General features: G+C 50.0%; 1 protein-coding gene across 1 annotated transcript in view; it reads left to right on the top strand.

Moving 5' to 3' along the window:
- Positions 1 to 6,287: 6,287 nt before the first annotated feature.
- Positions 6,288 to 14,302, top strand: part of LOC121859325 (keratin-associated protein 5-11-like) — a 60,284-nt gene continuing 52,269 nt past the window's right edge. The window contains exons 1-3 of the mRNA XM_042356120.1: positions 6,288 to 6,461; positions 6,699 to 6,860; positions 7,048 to 7,277. Of these exons, the coding sequence (XP_042212054.1) occupies positions 6,288 to 6,461; positions 6,699 to 6,860; positions 7,048 to 7,277 (566 nt within the window). The remainder of the gene's footprint in view (positions 6,462 to 6,698; positions 6,861 to 7,047; positions 7,278 to 14,302) is intronic.

Here is a 14,302-nt window from a genome sequence, read left to right as displayed (position 1 = left end):
AGTGTAGATAAGGTAGATATGTAGATAGTGTAGATAGTGTAGATATGTAGATAAGTGTAGATAGTAGATAAGTGTAGATAGTGTATAGAGATAGTGTAGATAAGGAGATATGTAGATAGTGTAGATAAGGTAGATATGTATAGTGTAGATAGTGTAGATATGTAGATATGTAGATATGTAGATAGTGTAGATAAGTGTAGATAGTGTAGATAAGTGTAGATAGTGTAGATAGTGTAGATATGTAGATAGTGTAGATAAGTGTAGATAAGGTAGATAGTGTAGATAAGTGTAGATATGTAGATAGTGTAGATAAGTGTAGATAGTGTAGATGAGTGTAGATAGTGTGGATAAGTGTAGATAAGTGTAGATATGTGGATAAGTGTAGATAAGGTGTAGATATGTAGATATGTGGATAAGTGTAGATGGTGTAGATAAGTGTAGATATGTAGATATGTAGATAGTGTGGATATGTAGATAGTGTAGATATGAGATAAGTGTAGATAGTGTATTAGTGTGAGATATGTAGATAGTGTAGATAAGTGTAGATGGTGTAGTTAGTGTAGATAAGTGTAGATAGTGTAGATATGTAGATAGTGTAGTTAGTATATGATAGTGATATGGATAGCAGTTATAAAGGAAAGAGATAGGGCCGTTGTTTTTGGAGGAAGGCAAGGAAGGTTTATTTAGTGTTTGAGAGAGAATCTTTTAGCGTGTCCTCGTGTCCGTTGTGTGTGTCCTCGTGTCCGTTGTGTGTGTCCGTGTCCGTTGTGTGTGTCCTGTGTCCGTTGTGTGTCCTCGTGTCCGTTGTGTGTGTCCGTGTCCGTTGTGTGTGTCTCGTGTCCGTTGTGTGTGTCCGTTGTGTGTGTCCGTGTCCGTTGTGTGTGTCCGTTGTGTGTGTCCTCGTGTCCGTTGTGTGTGTCCGTGTCCGTTGTGTGTGTCCGTGTCCGTTGTGTGTGTCCTCGTGTCCGTTGTGTGTGTCCTCGTGTCCGTTGTGTGTGTCCGTGTCCGTTGTGTGTGTCTCGTGTCCGTTGTGTGTGTCTCGTGTCCGTTGTGTGTCCGTGTCCGTTGTGTGTGTCCTCGTGTCCGTTGTGTGTGTCTCGTGTCCTGTGTGTGTCTCGTGTCCGTTGTGTGTGTGTCTGTGTCCGTTGTGTGTGTCCTCGTGTCCGTTGTGTGTGTCCTGTGTCCGTTGTGTGTCTTCGTGTCCGTTGTGTGTGTCTCGTGTCCATGTGTGTGTCTCGTGTCCGTTGTGTGTGTTCGTGTCCGTTGTGTGTGTCCGTGTCCGTTGTGTGTGTCCTCGTGTCCGTTGTGTGTGTTCTCGTGTCCGTTGTGTGTGTCTCGTGTCCGTTGTGTGTGTCCTCGTGTCCGTTGTGTGTGTCTGTGTCCGTTGTGTGTGTCTCGTGTCCGTTGTGTGTGTGTCTGTTGTGTGTGTGTGTGTGTGTCCGTTGTGTGTGCCTCGTGTCCGTTGTGTGTGTCTCGTGTCCGTTGTGTGTGTCCGTGTCTGTGTGTGTCTCGTGTCCGTTGTGTGTGTCTCGTGTCCGTTGTGTGTGTCTCGTGTCCGTTGTGTGTGTGTCTCGTGTCCGTTGTGTGTGTCTCGTGTCGTGTGTGTGTGTTCGTGTCCGTTGTGTGTGTCTCGTGTCCGTTGTGTGTGTCTGTGTCCGTTGTGTGTGTCTCGTGTCCGTTGTGTGTGTCTCGTGTCCGTTGTGTGTGTCTCTGTGTCCGTTGTGTGTGTCCTCGTGTCCGTTGTGTGTCTCGTGTCCGTTGTGTGTCCTCGTGTCCGTTGTGTGTCTCGTGTCCGTTGTGTGTGTCCGTGTCGTTGTGTGTGTGTGTGTTTTTGGTGTGTTGTGGTGTTGTTGTGTGTTGTGTGTGTCTGTGTTTGTGTGTGTCGTGTGTTGTGTGTGTCTCGTGTCTGTTGTGTGTCTCGTGTCGTTGTGTGTGTCTGTGTCGTTGTGTGTGTGTGTGTTGTGGTTGTCGTTGTGTGTGTTGTGTGTTTGTGTGTGTCCTCGTGTCTGTTGTGTGTGTCCTCGTGTCCGTTGTGTGTGTCTCGTTGTTGTTGTGTGTGTCCTCGTGTCCGTTGTGTGTGTCCTCGTGTCCGTTGTGTGTGTCCTGTGTCCGTTGTGTGTCCTCGTGTCCGTTGTGTGTGTGTGTGTGTCCGTTGTGTGTGTCTGTGTCCGTTGTGTGTGTCCTCGTGTCCGTTGTGTGTCCTCGTGTCCGTTGTGTGTGTCTCGTGTCCGTTGTGTGTGTCCTTGTGTCCGTTGTGTGTGTCCTGTGTCCGTTGTGTGTGTCCTCGTGTCCGTTGTGTGTCTCTCGTGTCCGTTGTGTGTGTCTCGTGTCCGTTGTGTGTGTCTCGTGTCTGTTTTGTGTGTCTCGTGTCTGTTGTGTGTCTGTGTCGTTGTGTGTGTGTGTCGTTGTGTGTGCTCGTGTCCGTTGTGTGTGTCCCGTGTCCGTTGTGTGTGTCCTCGTGTCCGTTGTGTGTGTCCTCGTGTCCGTTGTGTGTGTCCTCGTGTCCGTTGTGTGTCTTTAATTATTAAATTTCATTGGGATAAATAAAAATAAAAGTGGTTTGTTTCAAGCGTTCTTATTGGTCGGAGGGAGTGTTACATGGTTCGTTTCAAGCGTTCTTATTGGTCGGAGGGAGTGTTACATGATTTGTTTCAAGTGTTCTTATTGGTCAGATAAATATGTAGTTTGTTAAAGGTAATCTTATTGGTGTTTAGACTTACCTAAATTATTTCACACACAGATCATGTCTCTGGTCTGACTGACTGGCTCTACAAGTAACTGCTACACTGATGCTACTCTGTGCCTCAGCCAGTAGTGGAAAGTAACAGTAAGTATCACAACCTCATTAAAGTTACTTATAATACTTACCTGATAATGAATGTTTATTAAAGTGTTGTAAAGTGACGTATCTGGGTTATTATTATTATTATTATTATTATTATTATTATTATTATTATTATTATTATTATTATTATTATTATTATTATTTTATTATTATTATTATTATTATTATTTATGGTGACTGTTGTTGGTGTGTAATAATAACAACACCGTAGGAGCGGCCATGTTATCAGAGCTGCCCAGACAACGGTTAATCTCGCTGTGTAAAGATAAACAAAAAATTTAATAAATCCGCATCACATTATGGCCAAATAAACCGTGATCCGTTTTAATTAAACCGATACATAACCGGGCGGAGGTGGGTGGTATCGGGAAGCCAGACTGTGATCGGGAGGACAGACTGTGATCGGGAAGTCCAGACTGTGATCGGGTGGACAGACTGTGATCGGGTATACTAAGGTCGGGTCAGAATGCATTAGAAGAACAGTTAAGTGTTTCATGTTGGTCTGTTTACCTGCTGAGGAATGGTGACCTGAGAGTCTTGGATTATGTAATTTATATCTCTTTTGTTTTAATTTTGTTATTTACAGAGTTATTGTTGTTAATCTTTTTTTAGAGGTTAATAAAAGGGATTTGTTTACTTTATTTATCTATTTATTTTAATTTGTTTATTTAATTTTGTTATTCATATTATTATTATTGTTGTGTTTTATTTTTCTTCTAAATTGGTCCAGATTGAAGTAGTGAAGGTAGGTGCGATAAACTGGTTACTCATCGATAATATCTACGCTTCCTGCATTACCTACCAGTGGCCAATCATAAGTGTCGCGTCGGAAACTGTGATTTGTGATTGGGTATTTTTAGACCGGGTACAGGCCACTTGTGATTTATCGAAATGTTGTTTACTGCGTTCTGTTTCTTGTTCAGTGTTGTGTTGTGTTGTGTTGTGTTGTCTGCTGCACTATTCTGTACTCTGCTGTAATACGACTATTAAAAAAAACACAAAATCCAACTTCAATGACTAAGAACAAACACCATCCTCCCCCTCCTCTCAACACACACACACACACACACACCTGTTTGCTTTCTCTCTCACTTGTGTTTATCTGTACATGAAAGTCAAACCCACTCGGGTAAACTCATATCAGTGTCCACATAAAAGCCCTGCCTCTGTAACTTGACGTGACCTCTGACCTCTGTGTTGTTTTGAAGGGAAAAAACCAACCCCACCTTCTTTATTTGATTATGACCTTAATGGTGTTTGGGTTATTAGTGATCTCTAATGACCTGGGTGTTTTTAGAGTGGATGGTGAACATGGTAAATGATGACCTTAAGACAGGGAGTGAGTGTAGTTTTGACCTTGTGGTGTGTGTGTGTGTGTGTGTGTGTGTGTGTGTGTGTGTGTGTGTGTGTGCGTGTGCGAGAAACTTCCTCCCAGAATCTTAATGTGGCTTCAGACCATCACGTGGCACCACTGACATGATCTTGCTCCCGCCAAATACAGGAAAAGTGCAGAGAACAGCGTCGTGACCTAACCAAGGCCTTCGACTCCGTCAACAGGGAAGCCCTGGTGGACCCTCAGCCGTTTGGCTGCCCAAAAAATTATCGCCAATGTGAGGCAACTCCACGAAGGCATGAACGGCAGTGTCCTGCACAATGGCACCCAGTCTGAGTTCTTTTTCCATCCAAACAGGGGTTAAACAAGGTGTGTACTGGCACCAACTCTCTCTTCCATTTTCTTGGCTGCCTTCCTTACTCGTGCCAGTGCCAATTTAGCCGGCGGGGTGGACATCGAGTACCAGGTGAAGGATCTTTTCAACACAAGACGACTCCAGGCTTGAACAAAGGTGTCAGCAGCTGCCGTTACTGAACTTCAGTATGCAGACGACCTCACTCTTGTTGCTCACACTGAATGCGACCTACAGGAGATCCTGAACACCTTCGCAGATGCGTATGCACACTTGGGCCTTGAGGTGAATGCACGTAAGACTCAGATTCTCTTTCAACCTGCCCCTGGTTCAGAACCCTCCACCATCCATCCATCTTAACGGTACTACCCTCTGTAATGTTACCCACTTTTGCTACCTGTCCACCACCGCGAACATCGATGAAGAGATTCACCATCGGATCAGATGTGCCTCCTAAGCCTTTGGCAGACTCCGAAACCGTGTCTTCAGCTCTAGGGCGCTGAAATTATCTACAAGTTACAGTATATCGAGCTGTGGCCCTCCCCACCCTACTATATGGCACTATGGCAGCGAGACATGGGTCACATACAGGAGGAACCTCAAGGCACTTGAAAACTTTCCTTAACATAGTCTACGTTCCATCCACTGAGTTCGCTGGGAAGACAAGAGAACAAATGCCAACATCCTTGCTGACACCAACTATCGGAGCATCGAGGCTACCATTATCCATAAACAATACGCTGGTCTGGCCATGTTACCCGCATGGGCGACAGTAGACTGCCAAAGCAGCTACTTTGCAGTCACCTAACGAATAGTAAATGTAATGCTGGAGGGCAACTGAAAATGTATAAGGATAGTCTTAAGACAATCCTGAAAAAGTGCCAAATCGACCCCAACATGGGAGACGATTACTCCACATCGTAGCGCTTGGAGGAGCACCACACGAGAAGGTGTCAATAATTTTGAGTTAGCCCGACTGCAAACTGAGGCAGACAAGCGCCAACGCCGGAAACACGCTGCCGCCGCCCCTCCCGCACTTGATGTAGCCCTCCACAGGTGCAAAATCTGTGAACGATTCTGCCGGTCCCGCATCGGCCTCTTTAGTCACCTCAAAACTCACCAATGAAGGTGACATCCTTAATAACTCATATCATTGTATCTTAGCTGGATGATCGTCATACTCGATTCCGAGTGACAGCAAAATAGTAGTAGTAGTAGTAGTAGTAGTAGTAGTAGTAGTAGTAGTAGTAGTAGTAGTAGTAGTGTGTGTGTGTGTGTGTGTGTTATTAATGACCTTTGACACAGTCTCCTGGTTGGTAGTTGCGTGCTTGATCAATTTAGTTCTTGGTAATTAGAGTGTTTAATAACCTCTGACCCCGGTATTTGGACCTACTCCCCCGTTATTGGGACTGGTCTTGTGTCTGAAAATAATAACAGTGACCTCTTAAACCTAACCTGACCTAACCTTACCTTACCTTACCTTTTGACAAGTGACCTTCGGCCTCCAAAGGCACGGAAACAAACCTGTCTGAAGCACTTTTTTCCTCCTCATCTCTTCACTTCCAGGAAATATCACACATACATTTCCCCAGTAAAATTTCCCCACCCCGTCGTCCTGGTTAAAAAAATTCCCTTATCAGACATTTTTTATCTGAATTTAGTAATGGAAATTTTTTACTGGGAATTTTTTTCTTCCCTATTTCAGAGTTGAGTTGAAATTTGGGGTAATTGATGATAATTAAGATTGCTGAAACGAGATGGAAGGGAAAAAATCAGTGGGAGTAAAGTGTGGTCCAGAGTGTGGCGTGTGGTCCAGAGTGTGGCGTGTGGTCCAGAGTGTGGCGTGTGGTCCAGAGTGTGGCGTGTGGTCCAGAGTGTGGCGTGTGGTCCAGAGTGTGACGTGTGGTCCAGAGTGTGACGTGTGGTCCAGAGTGTGACGTGTGGTCCAGAGTGTGACGGGTCAGAGTGTGACGCGAGGTCAGAGTGTGACGCGAGGTCAGAGTGTGACGCGAGGTCAGAGTGTGACGCGAGGTCCAGAGTGTGACGTGTGGTCCAGAGTGTGACGCGTGGTCCAGAGTGTGGCGTGTGGTCAGAGTGTGGCGTGTGGTCCAGAGTGTGGCGTGTGGTCCAGGTGTGACGTGTGGTCCAGAGTGTGACGTGTGGTCCAGAGTGTGACGTGTGGTCAGGGTGTGTGTGGTCCAGAGTGTGGCGTGTGGTCCAAAGTGTGGCGTGTGGTCAGAGTGGCGTGTGGTCAGAGGTGTGGCGTGGTCCAGAGTGTGGCGTGTGGTCAGAGTGTGGCGTGTGGTCCAGAGTGTGACGTGTGGTCCAGAGTGTGACGTGTGGTCAGAGTGTGACGTGTGGTCCAGTGTGTGACTTATGGTCCAGAGTGTGACTTGTGGTCAGAGAGTGTGATGCGTGGTCCAGAGTGTGACGTGTGGTCCAGAGTGTGACGCGAGGTAGAGTGTGACGTGTGGTCCAGAGTGTGACGTGTGGTCCAGAGTGTGACGTGTGGTCCAGAGTGTGACGTGTGGTCCAGAGTGTGGCGTGTGGTCAGAGTGTGGCGTGTGGTCAGGTGTGGCGTGTGGTCAGAGTGTGGCGTGTGGTCCAGAGTGTGACGCAGGTCAGAGTGTGACGTGGGTCCAGAGTGTGACGTGTGGTCAGAAGTGTGACGTGTGGTCAAGTGTGACGTGTGGTCAGAGTGTGACGTGTGGTCCAGAGTGTGACGTGTGGTCAGAGTGTGACGTGTGGTCAGTATTTGGTTCACTCTAGCGTGTTGAATAAACAGTGAACTTCTCTTGTATATATATATCTTTCCTTTCAACCACCACTACCACCTCTACCACTATCAGCACTACAACAACAACCATCTTCCACTACCAAGCACCCTTTTCAATATCATCCCATCACCACCACCCTACTACTACCACCACCACCACCACCCACTACCACCACCACCACCCACTACCACCACCACCACCACCACCCACTACTACCACCACCGCCACCACCACCACCCACTACTACCACCACCACACCACCATCCACTACTACCACCACCACCCTACTACCACCACCACCACTACTACCACCACCACCACTACTACCACCACCACCCTCTACCACCACCACCACCACCACCCACTACCACCACCACCACCACCCTCATACCACCATTCACTCACACGTGTTTGAGGCGCACAAGTATGTAGACGCCAGGTACCCACACACACACACACACACATACGTACAGACGATTTGTAAACATCAACTTAACTACTCATATACTGAAAAACAAAACAATATTTCATACCCACAGAAATACAAGAATTTAACACCACTAACACTTGAGGCAGAAGACTGAATTTGTCGTGCATCTGAGCATCTGTGTGGCGGCCATGATGGGTCCTTCATCCCACTGAAAATTATGGAAAAGTCTGTTTCTTTATTTACTTTTCTTAAATGATATAATGTGATATTCTCAATTTATATTCCAATAGTTGTGATCATGTTAGTTAGTTTCATATTTTCCCGAGTGCTAAAAGTGAGTTTCCATACACGCTGAGGTGTTAGGGGGAAATAAAGCAAGGGAATGAAAAGCTCGCCTGTCATTCTGAGGTGGAGGAAGGTAGGTAGACAGCCCTGGCAACAGACAACACACATGACCATTTGGATTTTTACAGGTTCCCCATTGATAAAGGACAACTTTGTAGAGGTTTTCTTATTGGTTGGTGACGCTAACCACCAGCTGTGTTGTTATATGACGTCACAGCTTCCTTCCTGACTCCACTAAAAAAACAAAAACAGTGTGACTTGCTCTTCACCTGCTGAAAGATGGATAGATAAATAAATACATAGATAGATGGATGGATGGATGATGGAGAGAGAGGGGGAGAGAGAGGGAGAGTAAAATCATAATACAAGTAAGTTTATAATTGGTTAGGTTAGGTCCTAAGCTACCTGGCCCAAACCAAATGTCCGTCACCCAAACGTTCTACATTCAACCACTACGACTATTGGGGGTGTTAAGGGGGGGCTCAGGGGTGGTCTTTGGAATGGAAGTGTGGAGGTAAAATGAAAATAGTTTACCATTATTGCCTCAAACTCTGCAACTCTCGCTGGTAATGGAATACTGTGTCGGGTCTTTACAGGTCACAGTGTGTGGCTGGATTCCACATTGGTCCAGTAGGTTCCACACCATAATATACCTGTTGGTCTTTTGCCTTTTATTTTTTTTCAGTGAGACCTTTAGAGATGGAGGGTGAGGGTGGTGATGGAGGGTGAGGGTGGTGATGGAGGGTGAGGGGGGTGGTGATGGAGGGTGAGGGGGTGGTGGAGGTGAGGGTGATAGTGGAGGGTGAGGGGTGGTGATGGAGGGTGAGGGGTGGTGGTGGAGGGTGAGGGGTGGTGATGGAGGGTGAGGGGTGGTGTTGGAGGGTGAGGGGTGGTGATGGAGGGTGAAGGGTGGTGATGGAGGGTGAGGGGGTGGTGGTGGGGGTGAGGGGTGGTGTGGAGGGTGAGGTGGTGATGGAGGTGAGGGGTGGTGGTGGAGGGTGAGGGGTGGTGATGGAGGGTGAGGGGTGGTGATGGAGGGTGAGGGGGTGGTGATGGAGGGTGAGGGGGTGGTGATGGAGGGTGAGGGTGATGTGGAGGGTGAGGGGTGGTGTTGGAGGGTGAGGGGTGGTGATGGAGGGTGAGGGGTGGTGGTGGAGGGTGAGGGTGGTGTTGGAGGGTGAGGGGTGGTGGTGGAGGGTGAGGGGTGGTGGTGGAGGGTGAGGGGTGGTGTGGAGGGGTGAGGGTGGTGATGGAGGGTGAGGGTGGTGAGGAGGGTAGGGGAGGTGATGGAGTGTGAGGGGTGGTGATGGAGGGTGAGGGGTGGTGATGGAGGTGAGGGGTGATGGTGGAGGGTGAGGGGTGGTGATGGAGGGTGAGGGGTGGTGATGGAGGGTGAGGGTGGTGATGGAGGGTGAGGGGTGGTGATGGAGGGTGAGGGTGGTGATGGAGGGTGAGGGGTGGTGGTGGAGGGTGAGGGGTGATGGTGGAGGGTGAGGGGTGGTGGTGGAGGGTGAGGGGTGATGTGGAGGGTGAGGGGGTGGTGGTGGAGGTGAGGGGTGGTGGTGGAGGGTGAGGGGTGGTGGTGGAGGTGAGGGGTGGTGGTGGAGGGTGAGGGGTAGAGGGGAGGGTGAGGGGTGGTGGTGGAGGGGTGAGGGTGGTGATGGAGGGTGAGGTGGTGATGGAGGGGTGAGGGGTGGTGGTGGAGGTAAAGGGGTGGTGCAAGAGGAAGGAGGAGGGAGGGAGGATGTATGGGGAGGAAGGGCACGGTAAGGATGGGGAGGAAGGGAGAGGGGAAGGGGAGGGAGGGGGAGGAGGGGACAAGGCAGGATAATCTGCCGTAATTTTCCACTTAGTTCCCAGTGACGTCACGGTGTGTTTACAAACATCGATCGGTTCATTAATTCCGTGTTGGATCGTCTTCCGTCATCCTTAATAAACTCAGAGGCTGGAGGACGTACTCTCTGGTGTGTGGTCCTCAGCATGGCGTCCTGTGTGTGTGGTCCTCAACATGGCGTCCTGTGTGTGTGTGGTTCTCAACATGGCGTCCTGTGTGTGTGTGGTTCTCAACATGGCGTCCTGTGTGTGTGGTCCTCAACATGGCGTCCTGTGTGTGTGTGTGGTCCTCAACATGGCGTCCTGTGTGTGTGGTCCTCAACATGGCGTCTGTGTGTGTGGTCCTCAGCATAGCGTCCTGTGTGTGTGTGTGGTCCTCAGCATGGCGTCCTGTGTGTGTGGTTCTCAACATGGCGTCCTGTGTGTGTGTGGTCCTCAGCATGGCGTCCTGTGTGTGTGTGGCCTCAACATGGCGTCCTGTGTGTGTGTGGTTCTCAACATGGCGTCCTGTGTGTGTGGTCTCAACATGGCGTCCTGTGTGTGTGTGTGTGGTCCTCAACATGGCGTCCTGTGTGTGTGTGTCCTCAACATGGCGTCCTGTGTGTGTGTGGTCCTCAACATGGCGTCCTGTGTGTGTGTGGTCCTAACATGGCGTCCTGTGTGTGTGTGGTCCTCAACATGGCGTCCTGTGTGTGTGTGTGGTCCTCAACATGGCGTCCTGTGTGTGGTCTCAACATGGCGTCCTGTGTGTGTGGTCCTTAACATGGCGTCCTGTGTGTGTGGTCCTCAGCATGGCGTCCTGTGTGGTCCTCACATGGCGTCTCTGTGTGTGTTGTCCTCAACATGGCGTCCGTGTTGTGGTCCTTAACATGGCGTCCTCTGTGTGTGGTCCTCAACATGGCGTCCTGTGTGGTGTGGTCCTCAACGTCCTCTGTGGTTGTGGTCCTCAACATGGCGTCCTGTGTGTCCTTAACATGGCGTCCTGTGTGTGTGGTCCTCAGCATGGCGTCCTGTGTGTGTGGTCCTCAACATGGCGTCCTGTGTGTGGTCCTCAACATGGCGTCCTGTGTGTGTGGTCCTCAGCATGGCGTCCTGTGTGTGTGGTCCTCAACATGGCGTCTCTGTGTGTGTGGTCCTCAGCATGGCGTCCTGTGTGTGTGTGTGGTCCTCAACATGGCGTCCTGTGTGTGGTCTCAACATGGCGTCCTGTGTGTGTGTGTGTGGTCCTCAGCGTCCTGTGTGTATGTGGTTCTCAACATGGCGTCCTGTGTGTGTGGTCTCAACATGGCGTCCTGTGTGTGTGTGTGGTCCTCAGCATGGCGTCCTGTGTGTGTGTGGTCCTCAACATGGCGTCCTGTGTGTGTGGTCCTCAACATGGCGTCCTCTGTGTGTGGTCCTCAACATGGCGTCCTCTGTGTGTGGTCCTCAACATGGCGTCCTGTGTGTGTGGTCCTTAACATGGCGTCTGTGTGTGTGGCCCTCAACATGGCGTCCTGTGTGTGTGGTCCTCAACATGGCGTCCTGTGTGTGTGTGGTCCTCAACATGGCGTCCTCTGTGTGTGGTCCTCAACATGGCGTCCTGTGTGTGTGGTCCTCAACATGGCGTCCTCTGTGTGTGGTCCTCAACATGGCGTCCTCTGTGTGTGGTCCTCAACATGGCGTCCTGTGTGTGTGGTCCTCAACATGGCGTCCTCTGTGTGGTCTCAACATGGCGTCCTCTGTGTGTGGTCCTCAACATGGCGTCCTCTGTGTGTGGTCCTCAACATGCGTCCTGTGTGTGTGGTCCTTAACATGGCGTCTTGTGTGTGTGTGGTCTTTAACATGGCGTCCTGTGTGTGGGTGGTCCTCAACATGGCGTCCTGTGTGTGTGGTCCTCAACATGGCGTCCTGTGTGTGTGTGTGGTCCTCAACATGGCGTCCTGTGTGTGTGGTCCTCAACATGGCGTCCTGTGTGTTTGTGGTTCTCAACATGGCGTCCTCTGTGTGTGGTCCTAATATGGCGTCCTCTGTGTGTGGTCCTCAACATGGCGTCCTGTGTGGTCCTCAACATGGCGTCCTGTGTGTGTGTGTGTCCTCAACATGGCGTCCTCTGTGTGTGGTCTCAACATGGCGTCCTGTGTGTGTGGTCCTCAACATGGCGTCCTCTGTGTGTGGTCTCAACATGGCGTCCTGTGTGTGTGGTCCTCAACATGGCGTCCTCTGTGTGTGTGGTCTCAACATGGCGTCCTGTGTGTGTGGTCCTCAACATGGTGTCCTGTGTGTGTGTGTGTGGTCCTCAGCGTCTCTGTGTGGTCTCAGCATGGCGTCCTGTGTGTGTGGTCTCAACATGGCCCTCTGTGTGTGGTCCTCAACATGGCGTCCTGTGTGTGTGGTCCTCAACATGGCGTCCTCTGTGTGTGGTCCTCAACATGGCGTCCTGTGTGTGTGGTCCTCAACATGGCGTTCTCTGTGTGTGGTCCTCAACATGGCGTCCTCTGTGTGGTCCTCAACATGGCGTCCTGTGTGTGTGGTCCTCAACATGGCGTCCTGTGTGTGTGGTCCTCAACATGGCGTCCTGTGTGTGTGGTCCTCAGCATGGCGTCCTGTGTGTGTGTGGTCTCAACATGGCGTCTCTGTGTGGTCCTCAACATGGCGTCTGTGTGTGTGGTCCTCAACATGGCGTCCTCTGTGTGTGGTCCTCAGCATGGCGTCCTCTGTGTGTGGTCCTCAACATGGCGTCCTCTGTGTGTGGTCCTCAACATGGGGTCCTCATGTGTGTGGTCCTCAACATGGCGTCCTGTGTGTGTGGTCCTCAACATGGCGTCTTGTGTGTGTGTGGTCTTTAACATGGCGTCCTGTGTGTGTCGGTCCTCAACATGGCGTCCTGTGTGTGTGGTCCTCAACATGGCGTCCTGTGTGTGTGTGTGGTCCTCAACATGGCGTCCTGTGTGTGTGGTCCTCAACATGGCGTACTGTATGTGTGTGGTTCTCAACATGGCGTCCTCTGTGTGTGGTCCTAACATGGCGTCCTCGTGTGTGGTCCTCAATATGGCGTCCTGTGTGTGTGGTCCTCAACATGGCGTCCTGTGTGTGTGTGGTCTCAACATGGCGTCCTCTGTGTGGTCCTCAACATGGCGTCCTGTGTGTGGTCCTCAACATGACGTCCTCTGTGTGTGGTCCTCAACATGGCGTCCTTTGTGTGTGGTCCTCAACATGGCGTCCTGTGTGTGTGGTCCTCAACATGGCGTCCTGTGTGTGTGGTCCTCAACATGGCGTCCTGTGTGTGTGTGTGTGTGTGGTCCTCAGCATGGCGTCCTCTGTGTGTGGTCCTCAACATGGCGTCCTCGTGTGGTCCTCAACATGGCGTCCTCTGTGTGTGTGGTCCTCAACATGGCGTCCTGTGTGTGTGGTCCTCAACATGGCGTCCTCTGTGTGTGGTCCTCAACATGGTGTCCTCTGTGTGTGTGGTCCTCAACATGGCGTCCTGTGTGTGTGGTCTCAACATGGCGTCCTCTGTGTGTGGTCCTCAACATGGCGTCCTGTGTGTGTGGTCCTCAACATGGCGTCCTGTGTGTGTGTGTGGTCCTCAACATGGCGTCCTGTGTGTGTGGTCCTCAACATGGCGTCCTGTGTGTGTGTGGTCCTCAACATGGCGTCCTGTGTGTGTGTGTGTCTTTAACATGGCGTCCTGTGTGTGTGTGGTCCTCAACATGGCGTCCTGTGTGTGTGGTCCTCAACATGGCGTCCTGTGTGTGTGTGTGGTCCTCAACATGGCGTCCTGTGTGTGTGGTCCTCAACATGGCGTCCGTCTCCCCTGAATTCACAGTGTGTTTCTGAAGCCATTTTCATTTAGGATATGCGTTATGTGTTTGCTTAACGCTAGGAAATTAAATGTGATTATATATGTCAAGTGAAGAGTAAAAATTCAAGTTAATGATCCTCTGAGGACCTGAGTCTTACTGCTGAAGGGGAAGAGGGAGACCTTAATTAAGTATAATTATAAGATCGAGGTGAATGCGGTGGTGATGGTTGTGGTGGTGGTGGTGATGCTGTATATTCGTGCAGTCGTAGTGACAATAGCTTTATACATCACTCACTCACACACACACACACACACACACACACACACACACACACACTGCCTGCCAGAGAAGAATTGTAACCACGCTGACACAACACAGTATGGGTCTTATTATTATGTGTTGTTCTTTTATTTACACCATAGGCGACACACATCTAGGTTAGGTTAGGTTAGGGGTTAGGTTAGGTTAGGTTAGGGGTTACGTCAGATTAGAATTGATTAAGTTAGGCTAAGTTATGTTAGTTTAGTTTAAGTGGTTACTTTAGGTTAGGTGTGTTTGACGTATTGTGTGTGTGTCTTCGCTATGTTAGTATTTAGGCATGAGTT

This window comes from Homarus americanus, unplaced genomic scaffold (assembly GCF_018991925.1).
Source record: "Homarus americanus isolate GMGI-L3 unplaced genomic scaffold, GMGI_Hamer_2.0 scaffold36188, whole genome shotgun sequence".
Lineage (NCBI taxonomy): Eukaryota > Metazoa > Arthropoda > Malacostraca > Decapoda > Nephropidae > Homarus > Homarus americanus.
Note: the sequence above shows the minus strand (reverse complement) of the source record. Positions and strands in the feature narration are given on the sequence as shown.